This window comes from Microtus oregoni, unplaced genomic scaffold (genome assembly GCF_018167655.1).
Source record: "Microtus oregoni isolate MIOR12 unplaced genomic scaffold, Mior012 000032F_ref0000030, whole genome shotgun sequence".
Lineage (NCBI taxonomy): Eukaryota > Metazoa > Chordata > Mammalia > Rodentia > Cricetidae > Microtus > Microtus oregoni.
Genome location: NW_024543091.1, coordinates 16,103,839 through 16,116,853, shown reverse-complemented (window position 1 = coordinate 16,116,853; position 13,015 = coordinate 16,103,839). Strand labels below are relative to the sequence as shown.

The 13,015-nt window shown below is 45.9% G+C and overlaps 1 protein-coding gene across 3 annotated transcripts in view; it reads right to left on the bottom strand.

Annotated features, from left to right (window-relative positions):
- Positions 1–12,777, bottom strand: part of Lipc (lipase C, hepatic type) — a 138,642-nt gene extending 125,865 nt beyond the window's left edge. For 2 of the 3 annotated variants that reach the window (XM_041679912.1, XM_041679910.1), the window contains exon 1: positions 12,637–12,770. In XM_041679912.1, the coding sequence (XP_041535846.1) occupies positions 12,637–12,721 (85 nt within the window). In that variant the 5' untranslated portion in view covers positions 12,722–12,770. Of the gene's footprint in view, positions 1–12,636 lie in introns of all 3 variants that reach the window. The other variant, XM_041679909.1, reaches the window with a different exon arrangement.
- Positions 12,778–13,015: the final 238 nt, after the last annotated feature.

The window sequence follows — 13,015 nt, the reverse complement described above, 5'->3', positions numbered from 1 at the left end:
CAAATAAATATTTTAAAAAAATAGTAGCTGCCTGGGCTGGAGAGATGGCTCAGCAGTGGTTGCCTTTCCAGAGGCCCTGAGTTCAAGTCCTAATACCCGTGTTACAGCTAACAACCATCTCTAACTCCAGGTCCAGGGTATTGGACACCCTCTTCTGGCTTCTGCGGGCACTGCACACATATGGTGCACAGACAGGCAAAACACACATACACATAAACTAAAAGTAAATGAATCTGAAGAAGAGCAGCACTGTCATTTTGCACATCTTGATTCTACTCCATTGAAGCAGTGTAAGAGCCCCTTCCCCCAGAGCATCAAATCTAAACTGTCCTCATTTGCACTTGGTCAAAAACTGATGCGTGTCGATTCCAGAGAGTATTGACGAAGACATGGAGTTCTGGTCATTGAGTGCTTATACAGTTCACACAGAATCACGCCTTTGTCTGGGAACTGAAGCCCTCAAGCAGTTGAGTCATGCAGGGTTACATCAGGGCACAAGGTCATATTAGACACAGAACCCCCTCCCCTCTGTTCTCCCCTTTCCCTGTCATGTAAAGTACTGAACCCGGGGGATGTGAGCACTGTGGGTCTCCTTGCACCATGACAGCCACTGAATTACCCAGAGGACACCTAGGATGTCAGTGCAGAAGGGAGCGGGCTCATTTCTCAAGCACATTGGAGGTAAAGGGAGCGCTACAGGCTGGGCAGGGAGCAAAGAGGGGATGGGAGGCTCTGCAGACATCCCCTGGAGTCCTTTATGTGAGAGGACATGAAAACAAAGAAACAACAGTTCACCTCACCTGCAGCCAGGTCCCAAGAAGCCAGCTGAGCACACACAACATTTACAGGGTATAGCAGGTAGGTAGGAATCCTCCATCTCTGTGTTAGGACAGAGATGGGGGCTGTGGAGGTCCCAACCGTCATGAAACCATCCCTTCCTCTGACTATAGGCATGTGTGATGGATGCTCCTGTGACAACCTCAGCTCAAGACTTGGGGGTGTAGCTCGGAGGTAGAGGGTTACCCAGCAAGCCTGCTGCCCTGGATTCTGTCCTTCAGACTGCAAACCTCGGCTCAGTCTCCTTTTCATCTTCCCACCTCACCTATGAGGTCATGCTTGACTTGGTGTAATAATTAGTCAGGGATGATTGCCTGGCCTCAGATTTGCCTTCTCTTTTGATGGAATCTAGCCCAGAATTTCTCTGCTTACTGGGCCTTCTGTAGACTCATCAACACAAGCCCAGTTCTCCTAAGCAGCCTCAACCCCTCCCCTTTTCTTGCTGCAGAAAGCCAAAGAAACCTCCCTTGGCTGCTTTACTCATCATCCAATAAAAGCAACACACGTACAGAAGGGCACCCCACATCGTTTGGTATAAATTGCTGTTGTGATAGTTAAGATTGTCAATTTGACAGTACCTAAAGCCACCTAGACACACCTCTGGGCATGACTAGAAGGGAGTTTTAGACTAGGTTAATTGAGGTGCAAATACCTACCCTAAATGTGGGCAGCACCATCCTACAGCCTTGGGTCCCAGACTGAATAAAAGGGAAGAAATCAAGCTGGGCACCAGCATTGTCTCTCTCTCTCCTGCCTGACTGTGTGTCCATTGTCACCAGCTGCCCTATGCTCCTGCTACCGTGTTGTCCCTGACACACAGGCTGTAAAAGTGCGAGCCAAAACAAACCCCTCTTTCCTTAAGTTCATTTTGTCATGTGTTTTTGCCACAGCCGTGACAGAAGTAACTAATACAGCGGGCAAGCATCGACACCTGCAAACTGGGGTGTTTGTGCCTGTCTACAGGGTTACGGGAAGAACTCGTTTGGCTAATACAGGTGGGAGTGAATGTTTTGATGTAACATTGCTGTTGGTCAGTAAGCTAGTATCTTGTGAAATTTGCACATGGTTCTCTTTTTCCAGTAAGGGATTTTTAAGATGGAAGATTCCTACATGTCCTGGTTCAGTTTCATGGGAACTCCTCCCGTGACTTAGTGCTGGAATAGCAATGGACAAGAATACTTCTGATCCGCCCAGAGCTGGAGCTTGCTGAAGGAAGAGCCTAGTGTTTGTGTGAGGGCCCAGTGAGATGGCAAAACTGGGGAGCGCAGGGCCCCGCCCTTGTCCTTTCCTGCTGATATCTTTGCTCTCCAGAAGACAGTGGCCAGGGTCTCCACCAGCTGGGAGATAACGCTCCTGAGGAGTCAGCTAGCAAGTTGCCCGCACGCACCTTCTTCTCAAATGTCAACCTGCCTGTGGGTAGCACAGCCTCCAGGGCCAGGGTCAGGGTTTTGAGGGTGGGCTTGGAGGCCCTTGCTTCTGCTCACTTCTTTTCTGTGTCTTACTCTGGGCCATACCTAAGTCTCATGAATTCTCAATTCCATTTGCCTTTCCCCCCCCCCCCCCAACCTTTGAAGTCAAGACTGGTTTATACGTTTTCCTTGGGACATTCTTCTACGTCTCTTACTTTGAGACGTGAATCAAGGGCCGGAGAGATGCCTCCGTGGTTAAGAGCACTGGCTGCTCAGGGGGAGGACCTGGGTTCAGCTCCCAGTACCCACGTGACAGCTCATGTCTGTCTATCTCTAGTTCCAGGGGGTTCAATGTCATCTTTCGGCATTCTTGGGTACTGCATCAAACATAGTGTGCAGACATACATGCAGGCAAATGCTCCAAACGCATTAAAAACAAATACAAAACCCCCACAAATCAAGTACCTCTCCTCTGAAATGCCCTTTGGCTGACCATTCTCGCCTCAGAACTCTCAGCACTACATAAGCTTGTACACTTACTACACTGAATTGAAGTGGTCACACACATTCCTCTGCGGGGTTGGACTCCGTGAGACTGGGGCTTTGTGGGAAGGAAATGGTGATTTTTGTACTGACCTCAGGGCTTGGAACACAGTGGGTGGTTAATAAACTCCACCATTTGATGCTGTTGATCTTATGTTTCAATATAAATTAGTAGATTTTTTTTCTTTCATTACGTTGGTTCCTCTGAGAACTAGGGAATTGGAACCTCTGAAGTTAGAAAGTTGTGCTTAATCATGGGCAGGGCAGATCTTCTCCTCTGCGCGCTCACAGGCCCTGCCCAGATGTTGTGCTAATGCCCAACTCATGTGAAAAGAATGTCCTCAAGCAGAACTTCAGGGTGGCAAGGAGTGGCACAGAGCTGTTGTAATTGACTGTTCATCTACCCGTCGCCAGTGAGTTTCAGCCTGGATGCTTCTCCTCAAGAAATACTTTCTTTTCAGCTTGCAGATGTTTTATTTTAGAAGAACACATTTTTATGAACACCTTGGGATATATATATATATATATATATATATATATATATATATATATAAAATTGGGCCCACCAGCATTCTTTCATGGAGGTAGGGGAGGAGCTCCCAAGGCCCACCATTCTATGAGGGTTAATATGTAGTTGGTGATTTCTGGGTGAAGGAGAGACATTTTCTTTAGTGTTATAACCTCTGGCAAATGATCACGGTCCTGTAAATGACTTCTCACGCATGCTGGTATAAGCAATTCAATGAAACTCATTGTAGCGAGCACACACACACACACACACACACACACACACACACACGTCGAATGAGGACTAGTTGGGAAGATGAGGGGAATCAGTAGGGGTGAGAGAAAGACAAGAAAAGAGAAAATGTAATGGTGGTGAAATATGATCAAAATATGTCCATGCATATAATGTCCCAAAGAAGCCCATTATAGATAAAAGTAAATTATGTCACAGCTACTGGTGAGGGAGGTCAGTGGACAGAATTAATACATACTGAGTCCCAGCTTTTTAGTCTGGAGTTAGAGATGAAGCCAGGTCCACCTTGGGGGTTCATCTTGGAAGATGGGGGACAGAAGCAGGTGATTGTTCTTCTGTTGACTGGGATTTTCTAGTGGGGTCTCCGTGGCCTCCACTTGCAGTAGCTAGTTTTTAATTGTCAACTCGACACAATTTAGAATCACCGGGAAAGGTAATCTTGATTGGGAAACTGTCTAGATCAGGGTGGCCTGTGGGTGTGTCTGTGGAGATTGCTTGATTGTTAGTTGATGTGGGAAGACCCGGTCCACTGTGAGCAGCACCATTTCTTAGGCAGGGGCCCTGGACTGTGTAAGAATAGAGAAAGCAGCTCTTGGCGTTTCTTTGCGCTCTTGGCGATGGGCATCATGTAATTAGCTGCCTTGAGCATCCCCCACCATGGCATCGCTGTTCTGGTGGGCTGAAGAAACATCTCTCTTCACTGTGTTGCTTTTTGTCAGGATGTTTGGTCACAGCAACAGAAATGGAACCAGGACAGCATCCTAGCAGCATATCCCTCAGAAAGTCTTCAAAATGCGGAGCACCAGCTGCACCCCAAGCCCGCTGAGCTCAGAGCTCTGTGGATGGCTAGGAATCTTGATTTATTACTTTATTTTAAAAGAAACTCTCTTTTTAAAAAAATTATTTATTTTGTGTGTGTGCGCGCGCGTATGTGCGTGCGCGCACCCGACACGTGACTTGGACTGCACAAGGAGGCCAGAAGAGGGTGTCAGTCTCCTAGAGCTGGAGTTACAGGCAGTTGTAAGTCATATAGTGTGGGCGCTGGGAACTGAACTCGTGTCTTTGAGAGAGCAGCCAACGCTTTGAGTCTCTGCCTGCTCCGTCTCTCCAGTCCCCAGGAATTTCACTTAACACATCCTCTAGGTGTTTCCAGAGTTCCACGGCTCTGGGCGAACCCTGCATTCCACTATAGTGAAGCTGATACACTTTTAAATCCTTCAGATCACTAAAGTAACTATACTATATTTTACATAAAATTTGGAAGAGATAAAAATTCAGATATAAACTCAATGGAAGTAGAGCCATTTCTGTGTATTTTTCTTCCAATATGTTCTTCCCTTTCAACACTTCAAATAAACAGAGGTTCACACAATTGTAATTACAGGACAAATCCAGCAAAGCACACTGCCCTTTTCTCACCTACTGTTGGAACGTTAATACGACTTGCGCTGTCACGGACGTGTTTTCCTAAACCCTCCGCGCACCCTACTGGGTAGCAGAGGGTGGATCCCAAAAGTGAGCTAATACGTGCGGATGTGAAGATAAGAGTGCAGAGGTGAAAATGTGTGCAAGGAGACCACCCTTTCCCTTGCTTTGAGTCTCTTCGCCATCCCCCCACCCCAGCCCCAACCCCATTGGGAGAAATAAGAACCGTGAGTGTTTTTGGAAGTAGAATTATAAACAGAATAGTAGACAGCAAATAGCTTTGCCTTTTCAAAAGCCAAGGAGACGTTACTGCGCTCCCTAGTGGCAATGACTGAGAACTGCACTTTCTTTGGAGTAACCCAGCAGGCTCCCTAGGACGCTTCAGTCTGCATATCAATATTTTGGTCTTGGTCCCCAGACCTGTGCCTGTGGGGCCCAACACTGCCCAAGTTAGTGTGACTCCTTTGCCCCATGCAGGATTGGATCTCCCACTGCGGCTCAAATCCAGCTATGGTGCCTGTGGCCTCTTGACAGGGATCTGGGTGTCCTGCCCACCCCTAGCTAACCCCATTCCCTGGCAGGCTGGACCCCAGTTCTTTACTGAAAAGGCTCCACTCTAAAACAAACACTCTCCTTGGAACCAGCGGCCAGCCATCTTTATGGCAGTGAGAACGCTGGCCCCTTTGCCCTGTGTAGACTCCGTCAGTATGGTGTCAGAAATATAATCTTGGAGAATGTATTTGGGACTGCTCCGCTCTGTCTGTAAACCAGGCCTAAATCAGGGCAGCCTGTCTTCCTGCTGAGTCGCCTGTGAGTACCCGGCATGGCAGCTGGTGTCTTAAATAGGGCAGAGGGAGGGGAAGACCGTAGTGGGAATCTAGATACCCAATTTTGGCTTTTGGCTGAGCGCTCTCTGGGTGATTTGTGTTTTTAGGTCAGTTTGCAGGCCCAAGGCCTTCAGTGGCGCGGCAGTTGTTCCCTGCGCAGTGCTAGGTCCCGGTGGGAGGCAGGCAGGGTGAAAATCACATGTCTGTCCTTTGGTCTGTGGCTTGCCTATCTAGGTGACACCCACCAGGAGGGTTCTGGACCCACTGGGCTGCAGGGGCAGGGTGTTTGGTGATGGGTAGGAGAGTCTCTTGAAGAGGAAGGGGGATTTCTGCAGAATGCTGGGAGCTATCCTCAGCTTCTGTGCAACCCTGGGTGTGCTCATCTGGGGTACACATTGCATTTCTGCCTCCCTCCGCTAAAAGTGGTTATAAGGGAGGAATTAGCCGTTCCTTTTGGGCAGTAATCTGAAGCTGGCTGGGCCTGCAAAGGTGAGCGGAGGTAACAGGTCTGAACTGTCAGTGCAAGATCCCTCTTTTCTAGTGGCCCTGTGGTCAGGACAAACCCAAGGTTGATCTATCTCCTTCCCACTTGGAGATCAAACTCAATCATATGCTAGATGACCACTGAGATCCCCCCCCAGTCTAAACTAATTGTAGGCAATCAGGCCAGCCTGCCTCTCTGTCTCCCTTCCTCTTCCCCTCCCTCCCTCCTTCCCTTCCTTCATTTATTCTTATGCATTAAAATCTCACTCCTGCCCCAAAGAGCGTACCATGGCTTTCAAACAAACTCCCAACCTCCAGTAAGATACATAAACAGACTGTTCATAGAATGATTCAATATGCTAGCTATTCCTTCCTATTTTCTGCCCTGCTATTTCATGTCAAATTTCCTTACACTTATTTTTAAAAGAAGCAAGATAAATTGCTTTTGAACTTTCTTTTTTGAGGTTATAGGTCCCTTTTACAATTTACCAAGAGGTAACCTTTACCAGTAGGCAAAGAACTTCCATCCCCTGCTCAAACCCCAACCTACACACAGCCTTGTCATCTCAGGCGGGGCTGGGATTCTGAAACTCACCACCTGGGCTAAATAAAGATAGCCAGTGTTGAGCTATGAGCATCTCAGGGTCTATAATAAGCGATTTATTCCATAATCCCATCTTTACTAACCTCCAAACTTTCTGCAACTTTTGGTAGGAGGCATTTAAATTTAATGGTGGACTTAGCAATTCCTGGGATCCCACCATTGGTGGTGGAGTCCAGTCTGTTGCAATTTACCTAGCTCCGTGCATGTGCTCACACACGCTCTCTCTCTCTTCTGTCCTCTGTCTTCTCCCCCACACCCACCCCTGCCTCTATTTCTTCCTCCTCCTCCTCTTCTTCTTCCATGTCTCATCTTCTCCTCCATCACCTTGGTTCTCCCTTTGTCCTCCATTTCTCCCTCCTTCCCTCTAGATAATTTACACTCAGAAGATATTCAAACTTGAAAGACGCAGGTGCATTATGAGCTCCCAGTCTATGCCGGTGCACGGCGAATGCCTTGCTTCCTTCTTCCCCCAATGCCAGCCTGCAAGACCTCACTCAATTGCAACCCCCTCGAGGTGCCTTTTTTGCATGGGCACTTGGGAATGAGCTCTTCCACACTCGGGACTCATTGTATGCCACTTTGTGGTGGAGAAAATATATACACCCATGTCTGATCTCATCATTATTCTCAGTGGGCCGTCTCATACATTGGATTTGACATATAGATGGATCATTTTAATTCCCTTCTGTCCATAATATAAAAATATTTGCAGTATTATTTTTGCAAAAGTAGTAATTATTTTCTCAACTCATTCTTTAGTTTTAAAGAAATGGGTAGTTTTTTTTTATAAAAAGAAGATTAAATTCTAACTTTAAGATATTCAAATACAGTAAGTATTCTTAAACTTTACGGTTCACAATCTGTTTAATTCGTAAATTTTAAACACAAACAAAAAAACCTTAGTGGATGGGTGTCACGTAAGGAAACAGAATTGAAGTAATCAAATCCTGTAGCTTCATCTTTACAATCTCTACCCTGTCATTTTTATTTTTAGCTTCCTGTTGGAATGCAGGGATGGGCGTTAAGAACGTGGAAGGTTGGAGATCTGAAATGTGCCTGAGAGAGACAGAAGGATTCTGAGCTTCTGCACACTCACACGGAGCACAGTCGATTGCTTCAGAGCTCCAAAGTTCCATAAGTAGAATGTGCACGAGTGTGGGCGTGCAGAGTATGCGTGGAGGCTGGGGACAACCTCAGGTGTTTGTCCTCAGCTCTCTCTCTTACATGAGACAGGATCTCATTGTTTTTTACCATTGCGTATACCATGTTAATTAATTCTGGGGAGTCTTCTGTGGCTACCTCCCACCCCTCTGCAGGAGTGTTGAGATTACAGACGTGTGCCACCCTGTCTGGCTTTATATGGAGATCTGAACTTAGTCCTCATGACTTGTGTGACAAGCGCTTTACTCAATGAGCCTGAAGCTGATTGTTGACTTTAGCATTGTGGGTCCCATGCTGCATTGTTGTGGGATCCCCCACCCCCACCCCGTGCACAACAGAATGGTTGTGGCATGCCTGGCCTCTGCCTGGAGAAAGTGCTCTCTCCATGATGTACAATGAAAATTGCTTCTGGATACTGTTGGATGTTCCCAGGAGGGCAAAGTCACCCCCATGGAGAGCCATTTGCTGGAGAGCTCCATCATGGGATGCTGGTGGACCTGCAGTTTTCCTAGAAGGATATTGTACCAGGCCATGTTGACAGATGAGCTTGCATTCTGCAGAGAAAATTCTGCTTTCCTGGTACCAGAGGCGTCCTGACTCTCGCCCTCTGTCCTGAGGTCACCCACTGCTAATCAGCGCTACTTCCCTCAGCTTTTGGATAAACCAGTACCCAAACAAACAGTGGGATGAGGAGACCATTGAGAAAAACCCAGAGAGTGCCAAGACGTGGGAGGTTGGGTGGGGTAGAGGCCAAACCTACTCAGCATGGATTACTTCCAAGTCCCAAGTTTCAATGGCAATAGCGGTCTACACCTGACAGTAGGATGGATGAATGAAGTTGCGTAGTTACACAATGACACCAGCAAAGAGAATGAATGAACGTATCACCACGTGGAAGTGTGTAGATGGGCCTTAGCTCTAAATGAAAGAATGCTGCCTCAAGGGATTTCTCCTGAAGGAAAGAGTCCCCAAAGGGCAGTGTGACATGCTAAGGTTTAAGAGGTTCTCAAGGGAGGCTTTGGGGGTGTGAGCTCAGTTTGCAGACATTCTTTGAGGACATATGATATAGGCTCTTTCTTCCCTCCCCCCCTCTGCCATCCCTCCTTTTGTGAAATAGCTCAAGTAGGCCTCAAACTCACAACAGTGCTCCTGCTCCTGCTTCCCCAGTGCTGCAGCTCCAGGTATGATGTCCTGCTATATATTTTTTCTATATATATTTCATTACATAAATATATATTATACATTTTAAAGATTTATTTATTTATTATGCATACAACATTCCTTCCATGTATGCTTGCCAGAAGAGGGCACTAGATCTCATTATAGATGGCTGTGAGCCACCATGTGGTTGCTGGGAATTGAACTCAAGACCTCTGGAATAGCAGTCAGTGCTCTTAACTTCTGAGCCATCTCTCCAGCCCCTATATTATATATTTTAGTAAAAATCAAATACAATGTTCTTGGCCAAGAGGCAGAGAAAACCTGACCCATTGTGAACCCAGGGACTAAAGATGGACATATTGATCAGGAGGGGCCTTCCTGGTCACGTGTGATTTTTGTAATTCAAAGTCTTTCCCCTCCTCAGCCATCCCTCTCCACGTACAGACTTAGCTTTGGGGTGTGGATTAAAGAGTACCTGCTCCATAGAATTCTGTCACTTCCGTCCACTGGAGGTTAGACCTGAGCTAAATCTGCTCTGCTCGTTTCTGACTATACCCTGGCCTCCATTACGTCTGTGACACACTGTAGTTATAAAATGATCTGAGTAATTGTCACACATCTTTCTGAGCGGATTATGTTTGTCCCTGGCTCTCCATCAATTTGCACATTTCCCAAATACCCAGTAAATCTCGAAAAATGTTGTTAGCTGAATAGGTGGATGGTTAACACTCCTTTCTTTCTCTCAGCTAACTTCTGTCTCCAGACTCATTTTATATAGGTTTCCATCTTTTTTTTTTTTTTGCTTTTTCGAGACAGGGTTTCTCTGTGGTTTTGGAGCCTGTCCTGGAACTAGCTCTTGTAGACCAGGCTGGTCTCGAACTCACAGAAATCCGCCTGCCTCTGCCTCCCGAGTGCTGGGATTAAAGGCGTGCGCCACCACCGCCCGGCTATAGGTTTCCATCTTATTCAGAAAATTCTGCCTGAAGAGTGGAAAAGACATTGCTCTTGTTTTGGCCCCTAGTCTTACCCTGCCCCCTCTCTCTAAAGAGGAACCAAGAGATTGATAAAACTATCAGTTCATTCTAGAATTCCCCACTGTTTCTACAAGAATTTAGCTGGCCTCACATCTTCGGGCTGATTCTCTGGTAGGCAACGTTGTGTGCTCTGTGGGGCCATATTTATTCTCCCTTTTGACAGATGTGGTAAACAGCAAGAAAATGACCTTCAGTGCTGTTGCTACAAGCTGATCTAACTTATTTATATTTTAATATTTTCATTCAAGTATAGAAGTCAATAAAAATACAAAGCAAAAAATCATCAGGATTTTTACTTGAATGGATCTAAATTATGATGTGGGGGATGTTTTTAGGCAGGACACTAAGAATAAGATGATCAAGGAAAAATGCTAGCATTATATGTGGCACACAAAATGATTAGTAGGTGATAATATGAAAAGTAATAATATGAAATTAATAACTCATGTATGCTATGAAATAATAAGTTCAAAAGAACAGCCATGTTTCATAAGGGCTTTCTGGAATTTTCAGGTACACATCAGAAAGTTATTGATTCTCAAATTTTTTGAACTCCTTTCAAGCACAGGATTTTTTTTTAAAGATGCATGTGTGCGTGTGTGTGTGTGTGTGTGTGTGTGTACTCATGTGCATGTGTGATTTGTTTTGCCAACTTGACACAGGCTAGAGTTGTTTTGGAAGAGGGAACTGAAGATGAAAAATTGCCACCACCAGATCGCCCTGTGGGCAAGTCTTCTTTGGTGCATTTTCCTGATTGATGATCGTGTCGGAGAGCTCAGTTCACTGTGGGTGGTGCCAGTCCTGGACTAGTGGTCCTTGATGCTAAAGCAGGCTCAGTAACCCAGGAGTAGCATAGCCATTAAGCCCTGCACCTCCCAAGTCTCGGCTTCAGTTCCTGCTTCCAGGATCCTGCTCTGTGACTTCCCTTTATGGTTGGGACATGTAAACTGGAATAAATGCTCCCCTCCACAAGTTTTTTTTGGTCATGGTGCTTATCACAACAATAGAAACCTAACTAAGACGGTATACCACATAAGTACCAGCATCTGTGGTGGCGGAAGAGAGTCAGATCCCCTGGAGTTACAGGGAATTGTGAATGGGCTTCATGGTGTGGATGCTGGGAGCTGAACCTGGGTCTTCTGTAAGAGCAGCCAGTGCTCTTAACCACTAGACATCTCTCCAGCCCCCAGCATAGCCTTTGAGGAAAGAAAAGTCTAAGACTCTGGTGGATGTAGAGGTTCAAATCTGTTATCTCAGTGCTCAGGAGGACCTCAGGGTTGAGACCAACTTGGGCTACTGTGATGTTTTGAAAGAAAATGGCCCCCAAAGGGAGTGGCACTATTAGGAGGTGTGGCCTTGTCGGAGGAAGTGTGCTCTTATTGGAGGAAGTGTGTCACTGAGGGGGCACACTTTAAGATCTTTTTCTCAGACTTCATTTAGTTTGACAGTTAGTATGACTTCCTGTTGCCTGGAGATGTAGCACTCTCAGCTCCAGCACCACGTCTGCCTGCACACTGCTGTGCTCCCCTTCATGATCATCATGGACTGGACCCCTGAAACTGTAAGCGAGCCACCCTCAATTAAAGGTTTTCTTTATAAGAGTAGCTGTGGTCATGGTGTCTTTTCACGACAATAGTAAACCTTAACTAAGACAGCTGCGTAGACCCTGTCTCCAAAGCCATCCATCCTTCCTGTCTAATTTGGTCAAATTGTTCAGTTATTTCAACTCTGTCATTTCCTGGTCTAACATACCATTCAGCTAGGAACCTGACTCCCACTGCGAAATGGAACATATAAGAGTATTCTTGGCCATTAGTTAAGTTTACGAAGCAACAGACTAAACAGATAGATTGCTGGTGGCTCTTTAGTTCAGGAAAAAAAGCTTTGTTAGAACACTAAAGACTAGGAAACATGCAATGACATCTCTACTTCAGACTGGACTAGAAACAGGACTCGGAATTGTGTCCCCTTCTTCGGAGACAGCAAGGCGACCTCACAACTCCAGAAAGGTAGAACATTTGACTGCACACCACACTCCAAAATGGCAAATTTGAAACCAAATGAACCCTTAGGAAGATCCCAAGTCTTTCAGGTCATTGTCTGCTGCGGGAATCTCCCACAGTGTTCACATCACCCTGCAAGAGATGGCACTGCTAGTTGCAAGGGCTTTTTTTTAATTTTTTATTATTATTATTTTTTTTACAACATCTTCTCTCCAAGCAGCTTTCTGGAAATCCAGTCCCTCTTATAAAGATCTAGCTGCACAGCGCTGGGTGCCTCGGGTGCCAATAACAGAACCACTTCGTGTGCTCTGAAGCAAATTCCATCCCCCACTGTCAATCTCTGCACCACATTCAAGAAAGAAAAATCTAGAGAAAAGATAAATTCCTACCTGTCCCCAAGCCTTGTCCGCAGGCACTTGACTGGATAAAGATGCATACAACCAGGAAGATGGGAGCATGGAGGGGACTTCCCATGTCTCTTGTCTTGTCCTGGGGTTCGTGGTCTTCTTGCTAATGTCTAGAACTAAAGAGACCAGGCTGTTTCTTAGTACTCAGTTAGGGAAGGCCCCCATTAATTATTAACCTTAAAACATATTACCTAGTGTTTGGACTCTTTCTTTGCCTCCCCCAGTCCAAATCTAACAATATCTAGTACCAAAAAGATTGACCTACCGAAACACCTTTTATTTTGATAAATTTTGTAAATAAAACACCTCACCAGGTCTCTTTTCCTTTTGCGTCAAGCTCATAGTGCAGAATCAATCTAGA